The sequence below is a fragment of the Rhinopithecus bieti genome, unplaced genomic scaffold (genome assembly GCF_001698545.2).
Source record: "Rhinopithecus bieti isolate Rb0 unplaced genomic scaffold, ASM169854v2 scaffold_37657, whole genome shotgun sequence".
NCBI lineage: Eukaryota > Metazoa > Chordata > Mammalia > Primates > Cercopithecidae > Rhinopithecus > Rhinopithecus bieti.
Genome location: NW_016815825.1, coordinates 132,695 through 157,021, shown reverse-complemented (window position 1 = coordinate 157,021; position 24,327 = coordinate 132,695). Strand labels below are relative to the sequence as shown.

Below are 24,327 nucleotides of genomic sequence, written 5' to 3'. Positions count from 1 at the left end.
TCTTCCCACTCATACACAGCTCATATTAGCTTATGTTGAATCATACACAAAATTAGGGAATCTTTTTCTCTAGCTTTCTCCTCTTTGGAGGGATCTCTGGGATTCCTCCTGTTCTCTTTAGATCACAAGAGCCCATTTTTGGTCTGGCCAGAAACATGGTGTTTCAAAGTTTTAGCTTTCTGCACCGCCACACAGTTCTTGCAATTGAGGTCATCTTTCTGGTAAAATGGGAGGAGAAAAAGAGAAGGAAGTATACTGGGGATTTCTCCCACCCTCATCAGGACTGAGGGTCCATTTCCCAGTTCTCTAGTCAGAAAGACAGATTTCTAATGAAGTTTTAGCTACTGGCACTGCCTACTGCCCCAGCTCTGCTATTACTCACTCTAGATGAGCTGTGAAATAAGAAGGAAAAAAAATGAGGATTTTCAGCCCATACACATACTCAAGCTCAAAGGGCCCTTTACCCTGATCTTCTGGTTAAAGACAATCTCCCAGAGTTCTAGTTCTCTGTGTGCACCACTGAGTGCCCACCCTCAGCTCAAGGCCACAAGAAAAAAGACGGGAAAACCAGGAAACTCACCTGCATGTAGGTCTCTTTCTTCTTCAGGTGTTGGTTCCCTTCCCCAAACTGCTTTTTTCTCTTTACTTTTTAGAGTTCTTTGGTAATTGTTTTTTGTATTTTGTCCTGAGTTTTTATTTGTAATCAGCAGGAGATAAACACTTTAATGGGCTTATGCTATCCTCGCCACAATAGAAATTCTCAAGTGGTTTTTAAATAAAACATTTAAAATGACTGTGAGTTGCATTTCCATCATCAGTTAGTCTATCACAATCAAAGCATTAGGAATCTGTTCTGATATAATATCAACACTCAGTTTCTATGAAAACAGATTATTTTATTGGTTGAGGTATTCCTAATAGCTTTGAATATCTTCTTGGTATCATTACTCTCCTTACTTTTTACATTACATTTACACATTTCTCTCTGTTCATCTTCAGTATGCATTCTGAAACCAACAGGACATCAGAGCAAAGGACTGTGGTTTTCTTTCATTATTCCAGCTAAATTACCAGAAATGCCCTTTTAAGATGAAGTATTTAGTCACTTCAAAACAAGTCAGGTTGGAGGAAGAGGGCAGGTTTACTTAGCTCATGTTTTTCATCCTTACAAGCAGTATTGATGTTTCATGCTAGCAAGCTGTGGTAGAAGCCTTCAAGTCCTAACCAAAAACAATTCTCTTTCTTCAGAACTCCCATAGGACTTCATTAAAAGATTATAAATATAAATCCCAAGGATAGGGAAAAAGGCATTCTTAAGCACTGTTGGTTTTAGTATAAATTTCTAGATGTTCACTGAAATTTTGTGTGTGTCTATGTTTACAGGGCAATTTGATGAACTAACCTAGGAATACGATTTTTCTGGCTCAAAAGGTATGCAAAAGATTATAGGTATAAACACATATTGAGATATATATGTGTGTGTGTGTGTGTATAATGTATACCCTTTGAGGCAGAAATCACACTTCTAGGTGTAGTTGATCAGATTGCTGTTTATTTTAGCCAAAAATAGGGGTGGGGGCATTCATATACATTAATGGAGTACAGATAAATTATGGTACAGTTATAGATTCTATAAAATGGAATACTACCTAGCCATCAATATGATACATATTATTTATTAAAATGGAAAGCTTTGTAATAGTGGAAATTGAAGTTACCAAATGTAATTGGTATAATCTCCTTTTATAAAAGCTATAGCTATACTTATATTGATATATATATATATATAGGAAAATAATTTGGAAGGATAGACATCAAAATAGTTACAGTGATCATTCTCACAGAGCCGAGATTAAGAATTTAAAAAATGTTTTTTTGTTTCCTATTAAGTATTGCTGGGTATTTTTTTTAAATCATGACTTACTTAATTTGAGCAAGAGTAGGAGGGACCTATATTCACGTTGGGGAAGAGATTTCTACATTCTAAAGGGTAAAAGAACTAGAATCTGTGAGAAGAAGGGGCAGGGTGTTACAGATCACAGTTCCTTATATACAGGTAAACTTTTAAACTCTGACTTTTTAACACTAACTTTTAACAGACCTGACAGTACAAAATGGGTTGCCTGTAGGTATGAGTTCCATGTCACTAAAAATGTTCAGACATAAGCTCCAAAGCCATTTGGTAAGTTTATCATGGAAGTAATTGAAGCATCAGTTTTTTTGACGGTTTGCCTTGGGACTCTCTTGGTAGATCATTTTAACATTGGGTGAAAAGTTGAATGAGGGGACTTAGAAAAGCCTTTCTGATTCTCATTTCTAAATTCAACGAGAATTATATTTCTACCTGCTTATCACTAAGAAGATAACAGCATGTTAAAATTCCTTTTGATATGCTGCGGTGCAGCCCCCTCAGAAGTAAAGTACAGGAACTGACAGTAGTGGTATCTGTCTACAGTTTATCATTGGTGAATAAGTTAGGGGAAGAAGGAATTGTGTCTGGACTTGCCACATATGGAACCATGAACTATAAACATAGAATATTATTTGGGGTCATAAAGTAGTAAATTAGGCCGGTGATTCCTAAACCCTGCTCAACTTCAGAATCAATCTTCAGAGCTTATAGATACAGACATATTACATATTTTAATAGACTCTTGGGTCCTGATCCCATAGATTTAGATTAACTAGCTCTGGAATAGGGCCTAGAAATCACTACCTTTAAAAAAATTCTCAAGTTGTTTTGATGGTCAGCCAAGTTCAGACATGACCAGAATAAAATATATATACATAGACATGCACACATATCAGGACAGTTACAAGAAAGGAGAAAGCAAAATAAAGTATTTTGATAAACATATCAAATGCTTTTGAGTTATTGATATTTTAAAAAACTGTCTCGGTGAGAAGCCCATTAACATTCTACAGCTAAGTGATACTACAGCCAGTATTTCTGATGTTTCATTGAATCCATTAAGCGGAGCTGCTTAAAAGAACTAGTTTTATGTATTTATACATTTATAATCATGTTCATGAATATAGCCAACAATATGGAAATTCTTGTCAATAAAAAAGTGTTTGTCCACAGACTCTACACAGAAATAGAATTATTAGACCTGCATCAGTCACTGACCTGGTCATGCCCTTAAAGGAAATTTCAAGGAAGACAGGCTGAAGTTGGTGAGATATCTGCTGATGTTTAAGATGTAGGCAAGGTGGCATCTTACTCATGATCAGGTTAACAATAACACATACATTGAACAGTTTTAGAATTTTGCATCTTTAGCTTTATGTCCAAATGATGTGTTTAGAAAAGAGGGAAAATGAAGGCAACCCGCAAAACTGATAATGAAAATAGAATATGAAAGTAACAGTCATCACGCACTAACAAAGCGCCTCATCTTCCTAAATAACAGTCAGCCCTCTGAGTTAGTCTGTCATAAGTGCCAGATTTGTCTTCTGAGGCCACTTTTGGCACCCGAATTCCTGAGGTCTAGCCTCAAATGAACGTTTCCTCCACTGCCAGAGTCCTGCAGGAGGCGGTAAGGATGGATCCCACAGCTGGTTGCTGCACCGACAGGCACGCTCTCACAGGCTTAGGCATTGTCTAGGGCATGTCATCCTTAGAATGCTTCCCCTAGAACCTGCGCGGTAGGGAGCAGACTCCCAGAGACCCTTCCCATCTTAGACCCTTCCCATCTTTGTTCACAGCCACTTTCCCAACAAGGCCTGTGATCATCTTATTTAAAATTGCGGTACCTGTGCTCCCCACCCACCACCCAATCCACATCATCTTTTTTTCCATTGCACTTAACACTTTTATCGTAAACCTGGAATTGACTTATGTTTATTGTTGATGTCTGTGCCCTCTGCTAGACTGTAAGCACTGTGAAATTACAGAGATTTATTTGCTTTGTCCATTGATATAAGTGTCTAGAATAGTGGCTAGCACTTAGCATATAAATATGTGTTGAGTGGATGGATAAGTACATGATGTATTGATTGCTCATTACTAGCTATTTATGCCACATCAGACAGTGTTCAGTATAGCCTTCAGTATTCACGTAGTTAAAACCATCCCAAATATTTGTGTTTGAACAACGTTGTCTGTGAAATGGAACTGCCTAGGTCGTGAGTGCATTTTGGAGGTCTGCTGTTGAGTCAGAGCATGCTGGCAGTAGCGGCTCCACTTGTAGAAGTGAAACCTCCTGCTTGTGTTTTGGCCCCATGAGATCTCATGAGATTTCCCCCAACATTTTTGGCTTTACTCCCGACATGCACTTTCATATCTCTTAAAGATCAGCCCATTGGACGTTATTCTTAGAACAGTGCTTAGCACTCAGCAATTAGCCCAGTCAGTGGTACGTGTTGATGGTGGGTGTGACCCACCACGTCTGTTGTGATTTTTAACCTCGGAGCATCTTAGGAATTAATCCAGTCCAGCTCATTTTATACTTCAAGAAATGCAGGAAACCAAGATTAGGTTAATCTTCTAAATTCACAGTACTAGCTAGAGGCAGTTCTGGGACAGGAGTCCTAGTCTGTTTGGTTTTTTTTTTTTTAAACCCACCATATTGCTAAAACAGATAGCAACACCAGCTTCCTCGTGCAGTGCAGTCATCTACTGTCAACACAGGGCTTGGCTTCTTTCCCTTCAACTTCTCACCCGTCTTTCTTAAGGAGGATCCAGATTTCTCCAAATGTTACCTTCATATGGGACCCTATTCTGTCACCCCAACCCAAAGCCTTCTTAGAATGCCTTCCCCACGGGGGCATTTTCTCTCGAGTGCCCGCTGTTTGGGAATGCTTGCTTTTCTGCTTTCCTAGGCACCCCCACCCCATCACCATGATGTTCAGCACAGGGACTGGTTAGTGTGTGGTGGCTGCTTTGTTTTAACTCCCATCTGTTTTTTGCCTGTCTCTTCCCCCAGCTCCACCTTCAACTCGGTTTGCCCTCAGGAGCTCTTTACCTCCTTTGATCGGTTTCTCTGGCTCCTTCTTCACCCTTCATGGCTTCTCAAGGCCACATCAGTAGAGTTAGGAAGGGAAAGAAGCAACCACCCTCCTTTTATCTAGTACTTGATTTTTTTTCAGCATTATCTCATTTGACCTTTACAGCAACCCTGTGTTAAGTGGGAACAGATATTCTTACTCTCTTTTTACTAACAAAGAAATGAAATACAGATATGTAAAGGAAATGATCTCATTGGCAGAACTGGAAGCAGAGCCTCCAAATCTGAGTGTAGAATCTTTTCTTCTGTCCCAAATTTTAACAGAAAGAGAGACAAAATTTATCACTGTCTGGTATTCTGAAATGTACATAATTTTTTTTCTGAACATCTTATTCAGTTTAAAAATCTTCTGAGGATATTAATGTGGATTTCTCTAGTGTCTTTAGTAACTTGATTTTAGAAAAGACCACTGACAATTAAGTTAGTGATATAATAAACAGGTTCTCTGATACTGACTGCATTTTTATCTACATTTACCAGTTATTAAATGCTGTTATATGTGGAATTGTGTTTGCAATATTTTATTTACTGTTTTGAGAATCAGGCTGATGGTAAGATTTATTCAAATTCTTGATTTTAATAGTGTATCAATATAACTTAATAATTTGATGTCTTTGCAAGTTTTGAAAATCTACATATTCTAGTAGATCCTCCACTTAACTAAAAGTGTAAGAAATATTTCACATATAAAACATGATATAGGCTTACAGTGGCTCACGCCTGTAATCCCAGTACTTTGGGAGGCTGAGACGGGCAGATCACGAGGTCAGGAGATCGAGACCATCCTGGCTAACACGGTAAAACCCCGTCTCTACTAAATATACAAAAAATTAGCCGCGCGTGGTGGCGGGCGCCTGTAGTCCTAGCTACTCGGGAGGCTGAGGCAGGAGAATGGCCGTGAACCTGGAAGGCAGAGTTTGCAGTGAGCAAAGATCACACCACTGCAGTCCAGTATGGGTGACAGAGTAAGACTCCGTCTCAAAAAATATATATATATAGTATTGTATTTAAACTTAAATATATTCTTTAAAATATTAACATTTATCTCAGCTAATAGAAAGTGATGTCTTACCACTTTTTATTATTCGTAGACAGACCGAAATTTGTTTCAACTTAAATTCAACCAATAAGTTTTACTTAATTTTATTAATGTTTTTGAGTGACTTCACTGCCAAGCAGAGCATTTTAAAGCACACTGTGATGTATATACTCTCATAAGAAAAATGAAATGTAATTACATTTTGCAAGTAACACAAATTGGAAACTGACATTGTCCTGACATGGCTGGCAGTGTCTGCTCCCTGCCAAGCTTCTCTGTATAGCCTATCAAGAGAGTTTATATGCAAAGTAGCAAATATATGGTGCTCTGTAATGCAGCTTTATTCTCACTGCCACTTGCCCTCCCATAGGCCATGGGATGCACAAATTGTATGTAAGAGTCCTAGAAGATGTTAAAAAAAACCCTTTTGTCTTATGTTCAGAGCTGTCAGCATGATCTAAGGCCCGAAATCATAAGATACAGTAGTGTACAGTAAGTTTATATAAAGTCTTTTGATATAAATTGAAGTTGTCCAAATTCATTTCCCACAAAATGATAATATCCAACTTCTAGGTTTGCCTTTGATGTTGCTACTTCCAGTCATTTTTAAGTTGTTTTCATGTTTCACATTGCCAAATGGCCACTACCTGGAGTGTGCCCTCTTGTTGAGACCATTCTTAGTTTGATATAGTGGCAAAGAAGAAAGTGAGACTGCTAGGAATTTGGTTTGCTTTACAAGGTAGGGTGAGTGGAGAGAACCCTCTTGACAGGATGATGAGATTTGTGGAAGTATAGCAAACAGTAACCACCTGTCTATTATCCAGTTTCCTGAATGATAAAAATTGTCTGTGCATCCTGCCTCAAAGGTTTGACCACGGGGTGGGTTTTCTCTTCTGATAGATTAACAGTGTCCAGTCACATTTGTTTTCATTTATGTGTGATCTTGCTGTTTACCTCTTTTAAATCAGAAATACATTCTGCTTAGGGGAAGACACACACACACACACACACACACGCATACACACTGATTTATACTAAAATCACAAAAACCTTTTAAAATGTCTTGTGAAAATATTTTAGCTACCTTTCTTAGAACAAACAAACAAGAATAGTAAATAAATGTGTAGGCCAGCACCAGCATTGACATCTGTTGTGACCTGTGCTACATGGAGTAACCACTGTAGAGACAATCATCTTAGGCACCAAAATGACTTAGGAGCTTTTTTCTTTGTTCTTTCTTATCACTTACTATTTTTATTAGTTTAGCTCTTTCCAAACATGTTTACTCAGAGATACCTATTTTAGTTAGGAAGAAAAAGAGAAATAACACCAATTAAAGCTAATTGAGGCTCAATTCTTGTCAGTCTTAAAAGAATCCTAATTGTTTCTCTTTGAACTGACTAATCCATAAAAGTTTTCTGAAGGGATGGGGTGTGGTTGTATTTGATGGCTTCCATTTGGATGATTTCTACTAGCTTTTTTCTTATCTGAGCCCTATTAGAACGAACATGATCATTTTTTCAGGCTGGAGTGCAGTGGCATGATAGCAGCTCACTGCAACCTCTGCCTCCCTGGTTCAAGTGATTCTTCTGTCTCAGCCTCTCGAGCAGCTGGAACTACAGGCACCTGCCACCATACCCAGCTAATTTTTATATGAACATGATCAATTTTATACACATAGAACATAGTGAAATGCTGATAATTATAAGTTGTTTGCTCACTGGAGTTATTTATTATGTGATCAACTGTGAAATTTTGTGCAACCCTCCCTCAGAATGGAAAAAAAATTAAGAGGATTTAGTCTGAGTTTCTGAGAATAATTTTCCAAGTATATCTGGAAAGATAAATTGATTTTAAAGGATGTATAATTGATTGATTAAAACATCATTTCATAAAACTCATTTTATGATCCACTGTGAGAGCAGCTTCAAATGCCCTCAGATAAATATCAAGCCAAGTGGTACAAATGATTTTCATGCAACTGAAGATACCATTTATGCTGGAATAGCCCCCCAAAACAAAAATCCACGTGATTTTTAACTTTGTGCTAACTATTACAATGTCTGTGTGTTTTGTGTATTCTCTCATAGGTATGAGAAAGTGCCAGTCATCTTGGTTGGGAACAAAGTGGACCTGGAAAGTGAGAGAGAAGTATCATCCAATGAAGGCAGAGCACTTGCTGAAGAGTGGGGCTGCCCCTTTATGGAAACTTCCGCTAAGAGTAAAACAATGGTGGACGAACTCTTTGCAGAAATTGTGAGGCAGATGAACTATGCTGCTCAGCCTGACAAAGATGACCCATGCTGTTCTGCATGTAACATACAATAGCATCCAAATATGGCTGTCCTGGATGGGATTTGCCCAATGTTGTAGGTGATAGAAAACTCGCCTACTCCACTGCAGAACTTGCAGGATGCGTGGTGTTAATCTACAGAGAACTGCAGCCCTTACTCAGAATTGAGCAGTGGTTGTCAGTTGATATCTCTGAGTAACATTTGGGTTCAGTAACTACAGTTTTCACCATTTGTCCTCAGTCTCCTTTATGCATCTGCAACTTTAAGGCATAGTCCATCGATCTACAGGGTGATCTCATTTGAAAGCTATGATGGCATTGTCGCTGAGTTGACAGAAGCAACTATTGTATAAATTAAAAATAACCATAAGGGAGAAACCAGAAGAATTCCTATGACCACTTACAATTAAAATATTTTGTCTTCTTTAAAAAAATAAGTAAAGGAGAAATATTTTCCTACAAGAGTACTGAATTTCAGGAATTGGGATAGAGCTTCTAACCAATGTATTTCGTCAAGTAAGATAGTAACAGCTGACCTGCCAACAGCATTACAGGGAGAGATTCTTTATTCACCTAACACATTTCTGTTTTTCAAAATTGATGCTTAGTTGTAGCTGTTATTCTAATTTGTGACATGGAACTAACTCATGCTTCAATCCTTGATAGAGCAAAAGTCAGAACAGGTTATGTAAAAATACAGTCTGGCTTTAGAATTTGTTAAATCACCTGCTTTGCCACAGAAAATGGAGGCTTTCACAAGGGTTTGATCAGAATTAAAACCCCGACCCTGCCCTCTGTTAACTGAGCAGGGGTGGTCTTTGTAACTTTACTGAACAAGAGGGAAGCAACTGTGATGGGAAGAGATTACCTAGCCTTACTAACAAGAAGCATTCTAATAGATAAACTAGTACCATCATGTAAGGAAAATGAAGCCATGTTGCATCCACATGTTCCCGTTTGCAGAAACCTCACAGGACAGTACGAATATCTGGCATTTTTAAGTTCATTAAAGCAGCAAATTCCTTCTCGCCTTTAAGGGCTATGGTTGTAGTGTGACCTGTGGCTAACCTGCTTTCAAAATCAAGTTTGCTGTAGCAGAGCTTTATTGCAGGCATTTTAAAAATTGAATAACCACGTGAAATAATTTGGGCTTAAAAGTGAACATAAATTATAGAGTGGAAGGTAAGGGACAAAAGCCTTTTATCTTTAATTTTCCTGGAGAATTATATAAAGGTTTTCTTAGAACAATTTTGCCCTGATTACTGAAGTGTCAAATAAAGCTGGAGTGAATATTTTGTTTTGAAAAGGTGCTCAAGCTCTGACATTTTTGGTTTTCATAGCCGTGAAGTATTTATCATTTGCATGACTAATGGCACAGGAAAAACCTATTCATAAGTTTTACAATCAAGTATAGAGGAGTCTTCAGCTAACTTCAGTTACAAATGCTGAAAAGCTTATCTTGAGCTGGGCCTTGGGAGAAGAATTTGGCCTTCAGAACTGCAATATCACTGAGCCTGCGATACATACACCACCCCACATTTTGTTGGTTTCACAGTCTTGTGCAAGTAACCTCTGGTCTTAAGTGTGTCACTGAGAGAAGAATGTGTGTTTGTGTGTGCATGTGTGTTTATTGTTCTGAAGAATTTGGCACAAGTCAGAGACAATTTGCCTATACTAAGAATCTGTACTGCAGAATATAGTGTATCAAAAACTTTTTTCTTTTAAAGTGTCTTTTATACTTTTATGAAATCATTGGTAGCCCCCCAAGTGTTTAATAACTGGCATTAAGCTTAGAGGATGGAAAAAAAAAAGGTTGATAGTATTTTTCATAATGAAAAAACCGAAGAGATAGGTGAATGAAACCAGGCCATAGTTGTCAAAAATCGTTGAATTTTGAATATTTACATTCTTCAGTATAATTTTTTATAATCCTCAGTTATGAAGCACCTTGTTTATAGGACAAAAAATTTTAACCAATTTTATTGAAACGAATTTCACTGCATAAAAGTTGGTTTGATTCAAACATGTAGAGAACTTGGAGATTCAAGATACATGATTTCTCTACTGAAATAAAAATATTTGTTAGTAAATTGGTTGAGTTTTGATTCCTCTAACTTCTCAGAATGATTCTTTTGAATTCTATAACTAATAGCAATGTTTGACAAGTAAGATTGCAAAATAGAAATATATATAAAGATCCCGCAGTTTGACATTATGACTTGCTATGCAGATGTGAAAATAGGTTAAATAATACGGAAGATATGGCAGAATGTAAAGTGGAAAAAATGATCTAAAATTTTGAATTGTATTAATAGTTAAAAACATTTGTGTCAGATGACAAGGTGGGCTTTTACTGTCAAGACATGAATAATAACTGATCTGGCTGCCTGATCAGTGTTTCCACGCAGCCCTGCATATTTAGTGACCAAGGCATCAAGGACATCCCGAAACTGGAAATTCCTGACCATCTGATGTGAATATAACTCAGTTGGCAAATGAATGTGTTTGCTGAGATATTACAGTAATAAAATGCTTAAGAACAAGAAGATTACATTTGTTGGCCTATGAAACCTTAGTGGCTACAGAAGGAAGCTGACCTTGTGTCACTATTTATTTTATGCCCTGATCAGACTAGCAACTTAGATAAGTGAAAGTTTTTCTCACATGCCTTAAAAATATTATGGTTTGATCCAAAGACCCACTTTTTCTTTAGCTCTTGTGATAAGATTTTCCTTTTTTTACTTTTATACAAAGGCAGCATCTTTGAATTTTTTTTTCTTTTGATGTTGCAACTTTTGGTTTCTTTTAAACTGTGATAGTGATGGTAACTGATGCCTTTCATTTTGTTCAACTTACACAAAACAAGCCAGCATCTGATCAAAAGTATTACATCAAATCTTTTCTTAAACTATCGAAAGGTGCTTTGATGATTTTCTCCTTTGGTTTGTAGAATTAGGACTGAACTTTTGACTCGAATTGCTACAGTTGCCATCACTTTTCTGTGGTAATACTACTGATACTTGCTTTTCTATATAAAGAAATGTTGCCTAAGACTATCTGGTATTTGTTTTCAAGGGTTTTCCAGTATGAATGTTAATGTTCGCAGTGTATGTATGAATATGAAAGTGCTTTGTTTTGTTTGTTGCTGTTTTTTGCTTCTGTGTTTTTTTAATTTTTTGTTCTTATCAGTAGTCTTGTGTTAGCACTGGGTAAGCTTTAATTGTCCCTTAGCCAATCAAACATTAAGGACTATGGGGTTTTTTTTTTTATTTAACATGTCATTGTGCATCTATTAAATCTTGATCAGGGTTTCAGGAATGACTGCAGTGGGTTTTGGAAACAGACTTATCATTATTGATTTGAGGTTTCCCAGAGATATAGTTCACAGTTAAGTGTTGCGCTCTAATACAACTGACCATTTAAAATTGAACAACAGTTTATTGTTTTGTAACAATGTCAGTTGTTAATCCTTGACATTTCAATTAAAACATGAATTGTAGTTATAACTCAATGCAAATTCAACAGTTGTATTTGGAGTTAAATTATTTTAACAAATAAATTTATTTAATGAAACTCTGGATTTGCTTTGTTTTGTACATGCTCATGAGAGAAATGTATTATATACAAAACAACTAAAAATTGCCATATAATGAATTTAGTACTCCTCATGCAAAAATATTTTAGCTGATTTAAATTGAGAGTTCATCATATAAAAAGGCAGGTAGGTAGATACTTCTCATAGTCTTTAAATTTAACATGGAAAAGATTATAAAATCAGTTATAAATATAAACTTATCTCTACAAATGATATTTTATATTTTGAATGATAGCTGGCTAATTTGAAGCCTGATGCTAAGGTTAACAGAATTGTTCTAAATAATTAACATGAATTAGCAATATCACTAAAATGATTCTGTGTCCTTCTAGTGATGGCTTGAAGCCGGCTTTGTTTTCACGTCATGTGGATCCGAGAGTGCCAGAAGCTGAAGGTTGCTGTGGGGCTGTAGGGCCTGCTTATTCTATATGGGGCCCTGTGAATGTTGGCAGATGCTGTTAATTGTATACAGCCTTCAGCTGCTCTGATAAGGAGCCCATTCATTTCCTAAGCCAACTTAAACTATGCCTGTTGGTTATGTTGCCTTCAAACTCTGCTGAAATCCTCTGGCAGCATTCCACCAGTTGAGACGCTTCATTGTTTTAGATTATAAGAATAATTTGAATGAATATAACAGAGGCACTGTAGATAGAATCCCAGATATTTAAAGGAAAACATACTTATATTTTAGTAATATCTTCTGAAGAACTTCATAATTTTATTTGAAGTGTTTATACATTTTTTATTTAATTATTTAAATGTATCAAATCCCAAGTTGGAAGAATATCTTTGAGGCTAAAAAGTAGTACTCTGAAATTCTCTCAAGTTATATTATTTGTTTGTTAGAGGTCCACGAATGAAAATATATGTAGCTAAAGGAATAAGGTGCTGCCCAATTTGGAACCCAGCTGACGTCTAGGATCTATGAAGCAGAGAATATTATCACAAACTTCTGAAAGAAGCTGTTGACCTTTTACTTGTTTCTTAATTTAAAATATTTTGCCATGTAAATACTAATAAAACATAGTGGCTCTTCATCAGTTAAATGGATAATTTCAACTGGTTTTACATTGTTGAATATTATCTAGTATTTTAATAAATATTTTATAAATAGTTTTTTTTTTTTTTTTTTTAGACAGAGTCTCACTCTGTCACCCAGGCTAGAGCGCAGTGGCACAATCTCAGCTCACTGCAAGCCCCGCCTCCCGGGTTAACGCCGTTCTCCTGCCTCAGCCTCCCGAGTAGCTGGGACTACTGGTGCCCGCCACCATGCCCAGCTAATTTTTTCTATTTTTTTAGTAGACACGGGGTTTCACCATGTTAGCCAGGATGGTCTCTATCTCCTGACCTCGTGATCCACCCGCCTCGGCCTCCCAAAGTGCTGGGATCACAGGCGTGAACCACCGCACCTGGCTTATAAATAGTTTTTAGATAATATCCAACATCCCCAACATCGAAGTATTGAGTTTTAAAAGATTTGTTGCTATTCTAGGTAAGACACTATTATTTCTTTCTATATTTTTTTGAAGTCTTCGTGTTAGTCTGTAAGGAGTCCTCCAGGACTTCTCAGCAGGGAAAAAAGGTAGAGGACTAGCTGCTTGAAAGATTAAATACGAAGACCTATTTAGTATATATGAGCTGGGAATAAAGAAACTGAAGGAATGATTCTTGGTTTAGCTTATGGGAATTTTTTTAATTAAAATCTTAGATCCTCCCATTTTAAAGACTTCAGTATCTATGATTCATATTTACAATTTTACGCTGTTTTGAGTGTGATGTGCTTTTATACCTTTAAAAACATCAATCAGGATGAGTGAAGCAAAGAAAAGGTCACCCCAACTTCTAGTTCCCCAAAACAGCCACGTGAACAATGGATGTAAATCATTCCCAGCATCTTCCTATGCACATATACATATGTAAGTACATGAACATAGGCAGAAGGATAAATAACTCGATGTTATTTTTGAGAAACTGCCTCTAAGTACTAAAAATGAATCACTGAAAGTCACACAGCTAATAAAGTGGCAGAGTTGAGTTTCTAACTTTTCCAACTTCTAACAAGCCCACAACTGTAAATGGCCCTTTCCCCACTGTTAATCCTTTTACTTAAATTGAATCCACTCATTCCGTGCTCATTCAGCTATTGTTTATTGAGAGGTTACACCTGCATCTGGCACTGCCGCAATACACAGATGGTCTCTACACATAAACCCCGATGTTAAAGACATCCTAGTCCCATCTCCTTGCCATTCCCTTTTCTCTCAAGACAGATACAGTTTAGTCTACTGGCAAGAAATAATTTATACCTCCCCTACTTTCACATGTCAGCATCCCAGTAATCCAGGCTGAGCCGAAGTCCCAGGCACAGCCCCAGAGACTGCTGCTGGCTCTGTTCTTTCCAAGATCTGTGCACCAGCCTGAGCTAGACCCTCCTGGGAACTTGAGGTGTCTGTGTGACAGAGTGGAGGTGGATGACAGTACAGCAGGGCCTCAGGGCTCTGCTGTTAGAGGCTGGGTCTACTTCTAAGGAAGAATTCAGGCTAAAAATAGGATTAGCAAGGGGCAGTGGGGATACAGAGGCAGGTTGGGGAGAGCAGGGCAAAGGGTTCTATGTATCAGATACTACACTGAAGAATAAATGCTGGGTCCATGCCTATAGTTAAATACCAGGTGTTTTTAGGTTTTAGTGAGATTTTTAGTTTAAAATGTTGACGTTTGTTACAGCACAGCTCTGTAGTGTGTTCTGAAGAGGTCTTACACCATGAGAGGTTTTGCTGAAAATGATGATAGAGTCAAGCAAGTTTGGGAAACCCCACATAACAGATTTCACATCTTGGAAAAAACTCAAATTCCACTCATGTCCCAAAACTAACTAGACCCCAGGACACTTTCTTTCGATTATACACAGTAGCACTCTCTGGAGCACAATTTGGAAAATGCTGCTATTAGATATTTGGCCTCCAAATGCTGATGTGAGAACTCTGTCCAGGTGAGGGGACCTGGATCAGTTGTGAGCGTGAGAATTCCTCTGACCCCTGTAGTCTCTAGAGGAAGGGAAGAGAAAGGGAGCGAGTTGGGTGCAATAGCTCGTGCCTGTTAGCTCAGCACTTTGGGAGGCCAAGGCAGGTGGATCATCTGACGTCAGGAGTTCAAGACCAGCCTGGCCAACATGGTGAAACCCTGTTTCTACTAAAAGTACAAAAAATAGCCAAGCGTGGTGGTGTGTGGCTGTAGTCCCAGCTACTCTAGAGGCTGAGGCAGAGAGAATTGCTTGAACCTGGGAGGCAGAGGTTGCAGTGAGCTGAGATCAGGCCACTGCACTCCAGCCTGGGTGGCAGAGGGAGACCCCATCCAAAAAAAAAAGGAGAGAGGGAGAAGAGGAGAGGAGGCAATCTACAGTTGATGGACATTGGAGTATTTCTAGTTTGAGTCTATTATGAATAAAACTGCTATGAACATTTGTGTACATGACTTTTGATGGATAGACACAATACTCCTAGGTCACTATCTAGGAGGGGAATTGCAGAATGACAAGATTTGATTGTCAACTTTCGTAAACATTGATAGTTTTATCAAGTGGTTGTACCAGTTTACACAAACAAGCAGTATGTGAGAACTCCAGTTGCACCATGTCAAGGATGGATTGCCTGGGAAGTGGGCTGCGACCTAGAGCTTAGTGTGCAGGATGCATATTACCAAATGTCCTTGGGATTAACTCCTGTGGAAGGGAGTAGAGGAAGTAAGGTTGGCCAGAGGGAAAAGTTGTGCGATGCAGGGCCAACAACCCCCAGACAGGGGGAGTTAGAATGAGGCCCTTAGAGTTGGGCCCAGATGGTTTAGTCCTCTGTACCCTCTGCCTGTCAGTTGTTGTGACCTTGAACAAGATGCAGAGGCAATCCCTGAAGGATCAGAGAGTGAAGGCTGTTGGCACTCTCAGCAGCAGGGCAGCAGTCACTTGACTGAAAGGAGGTCCAGCTAGTGCCTCACAGCATCTATCAACTCCACCTTCCACACACATACCTGGCACTGTCAGGCTTTGTCATTTTTTATTTTATTCTGGTGGGAGCATGGTGGTATGTCATTGTGGATTCTACTTCATGTTTCTCTAAGGCCAATATATTTATATGCTTATTGGTCATTGGTTACCCTCTTTTGTGAAGTGGCTATTTATGTTTTTTGCCCATTTAGTAAATGTTTTATTTACTGTTTTATTAAGTGACTCAAAAAAGATTTATTTAATCTTTTACTTACATATTTGTAGGAGTTCTTTACATTTTCTGGGCACATGTTTATAAGTACAGTGTACTATCCGAGTCTGAAGCTTGCCTTTTCACACTCTTGTGATATCTCCTGATAAACAGAAGTCCTTACTTTTAATGAAGTCAATGCACCAATCTTTTATTTGATGGTTAATTTTTTTGTGTTCTTTTAAAGAAATCTTTGCCTACTTTAGGGTTGTTCTTGACCTCCAGCCCCTCAGGGGTATGCTGAGTTGATCTTATGAATATGATAATAGGAAAATAACAATTGTAATCATACAGAGTTTACTGAACAGTGATACACCAACCATCACCATCATCAGTCTTGGTTTCATATTATTGATGAAATATTTAAACATTAATAGAGCTGGCTCTTGGCCAGCGTTTCTGTGAATATGTTCCATCAAGTACTAAGGCTGATGGAAAAAGATTTTCATGGTCAAATACGTTTGAGAAACACCAGCTTAAACAAAGTTAAATAGGCTCTTGTGGTTTTCAATAGCCTAATGTGGATTATGTAACATTGTAAGATATAAATACATTATGTTCTGCAAATTATTTAACCATCATATGCTAGTTCTTCTTAGAACATTTCACAGGACTAGTATTTCATAGTTGGGTAAATACTTCTCAAGGCAAAGGGTATGATGTCCAACAAAAAACAGCTTAAGAATAAACTGAATCTGAGAGTTCATAGTGAAATTAAAAAATAAATGGCTAATAAGGATTAGCCATTTACAGGATACTAGCTAATAGATACAGAAGACAGAACCAAGAAGTCATCCCTTTCCAATCCTCCACATCAAAGTAGATTCAGGGACGGATCAGCAATCAGCAATGCTGAGGCCATTGGGTGCAAGGGTTAGAGGGAAACAGATATTCACAAATTACTTCTTATTTGCTAAGGGAAAGAGGTAGCTTTTCAGTGGTGACACCTGGCTGACACCACATGAACCAGGTGATCAAACCAAGCACTGCCAACAAAGGGACAAAAGTCTAAAGTCTATCATGGGCCCCTCTGTGACACAAAAGCAGCACCCAGTGCCACCTATGTGGTATCTTCACCTGGATCAAATCATGGAGAAACAATCAGACAAATCCACATCATGGGACACGCCACAAAAATAGGTTTGGATGCTTCCAAACTGTCAATGTCTTGAAAGACAAAAATAATGGGATGGGGTTAACGGGCTGTCCTAGATGTAAGGAGACTCAAGAGATTTTTTTAAAGAAAATGATGCATCCTAACATTTTTCCAACCACCATCTTTCAAATGTGTAACATAGTTCCATCAAATTTTACTGTGTATAGAGACTCTCAAAAGAAGGAAAATGTGGCCCTCCCCTTAACGGGATGCATCCAAATCCATGTGGCGGCCGGGAGCGGTCACTCACACCTGTAATCCCAGCACTTTGGGATACCGAAGCAGGCAGATCATGAGGTCGGGAGATCAAGGCCATCCTGGCCAACAACACGATGAAACCCCATGTCTACTAAAAATACAAAAAATTAGCCAGGCGTGGTGGTGGGTGCCTGTAGTCTCAGCTACTGGGGAGGCTGAGGCAGGAGAATGGTGTAAACCTGGAAGGCGGAGCTTGCAGTGAGCCAAGATTGCGCCACTGCACTCCAGTACGGGTTACAGAGCGAGACTCCATCTCACAAAAAAAAAAAAAAAAAAAAAAAATTCCTGTGGCTCACTGTAGAAAAAGCCAGTCTTTCCCCTGCCCTGGAAATCTGGGAACCTCCTTCCACTACAGATTGAGCTCTGCTCCTTTCCCACTGAGAATCCCTGGATTAAGCTGGTTGTTCCTTGTAACGTAAGTGAGACTCTCAATACTCACTGCCTAGAGAGCCCAACTTCTGATCTTTTGCTGCCTTTATAGTTGACCCCAGGCACTGCTGTCCTGGGGCAACAGCAAGAGCAAACAAGTAATTGCAGAGTTTATGCCATGAAAGTTGATGGAAGAGTTGGGCTAGGCATGCCTGGACCTCTTAAGCCAATTCAGCTGTGTTTACTCCTCCTTCCCTGCTCCTTCCCTCTTTTCATTCCTTCTGTTGCCTCCCGTGCCACGAGGACCTTTCCGTAGACCCATGTCACTGGATTTTCCCCACATCCTAAACACAGACAATTGCTAATTAAGTCATTCACATTATTTCCTTTTGAGAATGATTTTGGCCTTTTGATTGTTTTTCTAGCAATAAACATCTTTCTGGAAGAGGAATTAGCTCACTTGAGCAGCTGGTTTCAACAACTCCCTGCATTTTCCTTCAGCACCCAGGGACATGTGATTTGTAACTAAAACAAAATAAAAATGCACAAAACTCATTCACTCATACCAATAATATTTGCTGTATAATTTTTTCAAATGACTGACTTCTTTCCAAATATATACAACAAAACTGGTCAGCATTAAAACTGCGAGGACAGTGGTTGTCACCGTTTGCCACTGGATCTGTCAACTCCTTTATGGAGCCTCTCAAAGCTGCCCATGGCCATAGCCTTGGGCCTGGGGTTGGAGTGGAGAAGAGCCGGCAGAAATGGCTGCGGACTGGAACCTGGCTGGAGAACCAGGGCAGGTACTTCTTGGGAAGGACCAAGGGAGAGTCCTTAAAGGGTAACCTGACAGCGTCCTCAGGGAGGAAATGTGATCCTAAGTGGAAAACCATAAATAATGACTCCTCTGCTCACGACTCAAAGGAATTCCAAATAGTAGCAACAATACATCTTTCCTTTTCACTGTATCTGAAGAGTTGCTGTTTCTTTAAGAGGACTGTGTCCTTTTTCTTCTTACAATGACTTGTCACTTCAGTCCTGAACAAATATTGTCTATTAGCATATCAGTGGCTTAGAAAAATATAAAGGCAAAATGTACTAGAGCCGAACAATACAGATCCCCTAGTCCCTCACTTTTAATTACATTTGGATGGATTCTTCATTGCCATGGAAACACTCTACCCTTACCAAAATTTTTAGGCAGGGATCTCCTCCAAGTTTCACAGTTCTGTGTCTTAAAGACATTTCTTGTTCTATTTATGAGTTTAGAAGCTATGCCGCAATTTCCCATTGGGATAGCATGCAACTGTAGCTGCTGTCAGTTGCTCAAGACAGTTAATATAAGAGATATTACACCAGAGACTGTGAGTGAAGTAGTGGGTGTACCAACACGTTCCATGATTCTGGCACTGGTTTTGGCTGCCACCTTATAATTTTTTCACCCGAAGGCCGGCTCTACCAAGTAGAATATGCTTTTAAGGCTATTAACCAGGGTGGCCTTACATCAGTAGCTGTCAGAAAGAAAGACTGTGCAGTAATTGTCACACAGACGATAGTACCTGACAAATTGTTGGATTCCAGGACTCACTTAATCAAGATGACCAAAAACACTGGCTGTGTGATCACAGGAGTGACCGCTGACAGCAGATCCCGGGAACAGAGGGCACAATATAAGGCAGCTAATTGCAAATATGTTTATTAGATTCCTGTGGACATACTGTGTAGAAGGAATTACTGATACTACTCAGGTCTATACACAGAATGCTGAAATGAGGTCTCTTGGTTGTTGTACGATTTTAATTAGTATATTTGAAGAACTAGGCCCTCAGGTGTACAAGTGTGATGCTGCGGGTTACTACTCTGGGTTTAAAGCCACTGCAGCAGGAGTTAAACAAGCTGAGTCAACCAGCTTCATTGAAGTGAAGAAAAAATTTGCCTGGACATTTGAACACAGTGGCAATTACATGCCTTTCCACTGTGCTATCAATGATCTCAAACCTTCAGAGAGAGAAATTCGAGTAGTTACAGATGAAATTCCTGAATTCAGGATTCTTACATGAGCAGAGATTCACCACACCTTGTTGTTCCAGCACAGAGAGACTAAACATTGTCCTTAGTTTACCAAATCCGTGATGCCACTTCCTCTGTGTTTGGTAACAACAAACCAACTTTATGGAGGTCTCTGGATTGAAACAGGAGCCTCTCCCGCTCCTCCCACCACTGAAGTGGTTAGGACTCTGTATTAGTAAAAACAATGCTTTTGGGGAAAAATGTAAAAAATAAAAAACGATCCCTTGCTTTCTATTGTTACAGATTCTTTCTATATGAAACTACTTTCTTTATTGTCTTTGGCTTGGTTAATTTATTAAATGGCTCTGTCCAATATGGTAGCCATTGGCCACATCCACGTATGGCTATTTAAATGTATATTATTAAACTTAAATAAAATTAAAATACAGTTAGTCAGTAGCACTAGCCACATTTCAAGTCACATTAGCCACATTCTAAGAGTTCATTAACCACAGGTAGGTTGTGGCTACACATTAGACAGTGCAGATATACAGCATTTCCATCATTGCAGAACATTCTATTAAACAGGGTTACAAATAAAAGTTTGCTTATATCAGAGCTATTCAATTCTGTTTGTTCAAAAATAACAAGGGACTAGGAAGATATATGCAGAGCTAGCTTTATGTGTAAACGACCCCACACTTAGAAGAAACCAAAGCTCGGTTCAGTCCTCTGTTGTGGTCTTGAAATTCTTAAAAATTTTGAACAAGGCTCTGAGTTCATGCACAAGGCTCTTCAAATTAAGTAGCCAGTCCTGCACTATATAAGATGAAGCTTGGCTGTTGAATTCTTTGTTTTCATTTCCCCTGCATTTGGTTCTTTTCCAGCTGCCCTTTTTTTTTTAGAGCAAGGAAGAACAGTTGACACATGAGATAAAATTCAGGTGCCTGGAATCCTTTATACCATCTCAACAGTCTTACCAGGGATCCAGCTTTAAATAACACCTCTTAGGAATGATAAAAGCCTAAAACAATGTTTTGGCAACTCCAATACTAAGAAAAAGTTTAGCTTCTCTTAGTAACAGGTGTTTTCTACCATGAATTCTGAGTTGCCCACAGTGGAATTCCTTTCTCTTATACGGCCTTGCCAGAGTTTTTTTTTTTTTTTTTTTTAATTTGAGACAGAGTCTCGCTCTGTCTCCAGACTGGAGTGTAGTGGCACAATCTCGACTCACTGCAATCTCTGCCTCCTGGGTTCAAGCAATTCCCCTGCCTCAGCCTCCTGAGTAGTTGGGACTATAGGCGCGCACCACCATGCCTGTCTCATTTTTTGTGTTTTAGTAAAGACGGAGTTTCACCATGGTGGCCAGGATGGTCTCAATCTCCTGACCTTGTGATCTGCCTGCCTCGGCCTCCCAAAGTGCTGATATTACAGGCATGAGGCACCAAGCCCGGCCTGCCAGAGCTCATGTTTAAGATTTAGCCTGACTTGTTTTATTCTTCATCCACTCATTCCTTTATTCTTACAATCCTTTATTCAGCAAATATGAAGCATCTACCATGTATGAGACACTGTTACAGGTCTGAATAAAAAATTATGTGGCACATACCTGCTGTTGCTATCTGGTAAATTATGTGCTGCAATTAACCCAACATTAGCAACAGAAACAAGAGGACAGTAAAATCAAAGGCAGCCTGAGTATCATCAAGGATTTATTAGCTACTCTCCATGTTTCCTGGTCACATTAAAACAACAAAACAGAATGAATGAACAATTCCTACTGATTCATGTACTATGTTATAAAGAGGAAAATTTCCCAACCAAATTTCGGTTAGTTTTTTTTTGTTTTTTTAAATATACCAACCAGTTAAAGAAAAAATAGCACAGATAATAATAGTATTAGTGATAATTTTACCATTAATACTAAAGTCACTTTCACTTGCATTGGGAGCTCATTGCATGATGTACCTTTCTGAAAAATTTGATTCCCAATTATGTTTGAATTAAACTAACATTTGCATTGGTGCTGCCTTCCTGGGCTCATATGGTTCAGGTATGTATCGAATGTCAAAGGAAAGATGGCATGTGACTACACAGGCCAACGAAAATTTGCAAAGCCAGAGACACTCATGCTGAGAATTGCAATGTCATATAAAAACGCTTCTTCTCGCCTTTCGGTATATTGGGAGGCTTGTAGAAATGCATACCACATAAACTGAATAGGAAATAAGGGCAAAGAGAATATAGTTGAAAAATAAGGTAAAAAAACAAACAAAAACCCTCACAGGTAAAGTTATTATTCACAATGCATGACAAATGGTCCTGTATTTTTTTAAAAGATAGAAATGGAATCTTGCTATGTTGCCCAGGCTGGCCTGTATTTTTGAAAGCTGAGTTCTTCATACTTAATTCTGGGTTCCCTGGTAGCCAAAACCAAGAGGAAAACAAAATTACAATGTTTATAGTGTTTTGTTTTGTTTTACAGTGTTTTTTTGTTTACAGTGTTTTTTTTGTTTTTTGTTTTTTGTTTTGAGACAGAGTCTTGCTCTGTCGCCCAGGCTGAAGTGCAGTGGTGCAACCTTGGCTCACTGCAACCTCTGCCTTCCCGGTTCAAGCGATTCTCCTTACTCAGCCTCCAGAGTAACTGGGACTACAGGCGCCCACCACAACGCCTGGCTAATTTTTGTATTTTTAGTAGAGACGGAGTTCATGATGTTGGCCAGGCTGGTCTTGAACTCCTAACCTCAAGTCATCCACCCACCTCAGCCTCCCAAAGTGCTGGGATTACAGGCGTGAGCCACTGCGCCTGGCCTAAGTGTTCTTGAAATAAAAATAACCAACTCTAGAGATAGGCACCAATGTTTCTGTGGATCCCCAAAAGAGCACACTGTATGACTGTAATAAATGATGCCATCAGCCACAAAGTGGGGACTATTTGTTATAAGTCTTGTGACCTCTGTCATTTGTTTATTCATTAACATTTATTCTTGTCAATGCTTAATGTTTATAGAATAATTTTGTGGCTTTTCCATAAAGGGGTAGATTTTAAAATATTCTATTTATAGCATTCCAGGAAGAACACAGGAATAAAAGAAGAAACAAAAGGAGAGGTGGGCAGGAAAACTGATTAGGGAACAGAGAGAAGTCCTGAGAAATTAGCCCTGTTGGATTTAGATTCCTAAGCAATGACCTAAGAATGTCCCGTGGGAAGATGCTAGGCATTTAACAGAGGCAGAGATGGAGTCCAGAGAGTCTCTGGGCATGGCATCCGGATAGTATTTGAGGGCTATTTAAACATATATATTTTTAAATACACTTTACTTTTAGAGCAGTTTTAGGTTCACAGAAAAACTGAGCAGAAGTATAGAGAGTTCTCATATATTCCCTTCCCCCACACCCACAGCCTAACCCAATATCAACATCCTGCACCAGAGTGGTGCATGTGTTGCAGTCACTAAACCTGCACTGGCACATCATGTTCGCCCGAAGACCATAGTTTAGATTAGTATTCACTCTTGGTGGTGTACATTCTATGGGTTTTGACAATGCATAATGACATATCTTCACCATTATAGGCCCATATATTTTTATCCTCAAGAAATTCCAGTTCTTTGTGGTCCTGAGGCTAGACATAAGCATGAAGTTAAGAGACATAAGCATGAGGTTAAGAAAAAGTTTAGGTTCTCTTACTAACAGGTGTTTTCTACCATGAATTTTGAGATGTGGGAACGAGAGCGCAGGATATGAGAACAGCAGAACCATGTGGTGGAAATGTTCCTGTTCCGTGGTAGAAATCAACAGGTTCTAGGCCAAGACAGTGGAGTGAGTGGTAGACTTTCAGCTCAAGAGTTTGTTTTTTTATAAACTCCAAGCTTGACTTTCTCTAGTCCTGGTCTGGAAAACTATAAATTCTAGAGGGCAGTGGAAATAGCATGTATAATGGGGAATAATGAAGTATGGGATAAATCTAATTAGGAAAAGCCAATTATGATCTTACCTCAGAAGACGGAGATGCTTAGGGAAATGGATTAAATTTTAAAGTTAATTAGGCAATAATATATTGCACCATTTGTTGAAAATCTTTCTAAAATTTATATGTTCATTTCAGAGTTACAATAGCAGCAAGTTTTGGGGCCGTACACCAGTTCCTAATTCCCCATTAAACTGCATGACAATAACGAAAACTAAAGATTGAAAAAGCACCAAGGTCAAGGTGGAATTTCCACTGACTGCATTATCCCTGTGTCCACAGTAAATACACACACACACACACACACACACACACACACACACACACACACACACACACACACACACACACACACACACACACACACACACACACACA

The 24,327-nt window shown here is 38.8% G+C and overlaps 1 protein-coding gene and 1 pseudogene across 1 annotated transcript in view; both read left to right on the top strand.

Annotated features, from left to right (window-relative positions):
• RAP2A (RAP2A, member of RAS oncogene family) overlaps positions 1-11,914 on the top strand; it is a 33,891-nt gene extending 21,977 nt beyond the window's left edge. Inside the window, exon 2 of the mRNA XM_017854076.1 lies at positions 8,139-11,914. Coding sequence (XP_017709565.1) covers positions 8,139-8,376 — 238 coding nt within the window. The 3' untranslated portion in view covers positions 8,377-11,914. The remainder of the gene's footprint in view (positions 1-8,138) is intronic.
• Positions 11,915-18,662: 6,748 nt separating this feature from the next.
• LOC108516517 (proteasome subunit alpha type-6 pseudogene) lies at positions 18,663-20,029 on the top strand (annotated as a pseudogene).
• The last annotated feature ends 4,298 nt before the right edge of the window (positions 20,030-24,327 follow it).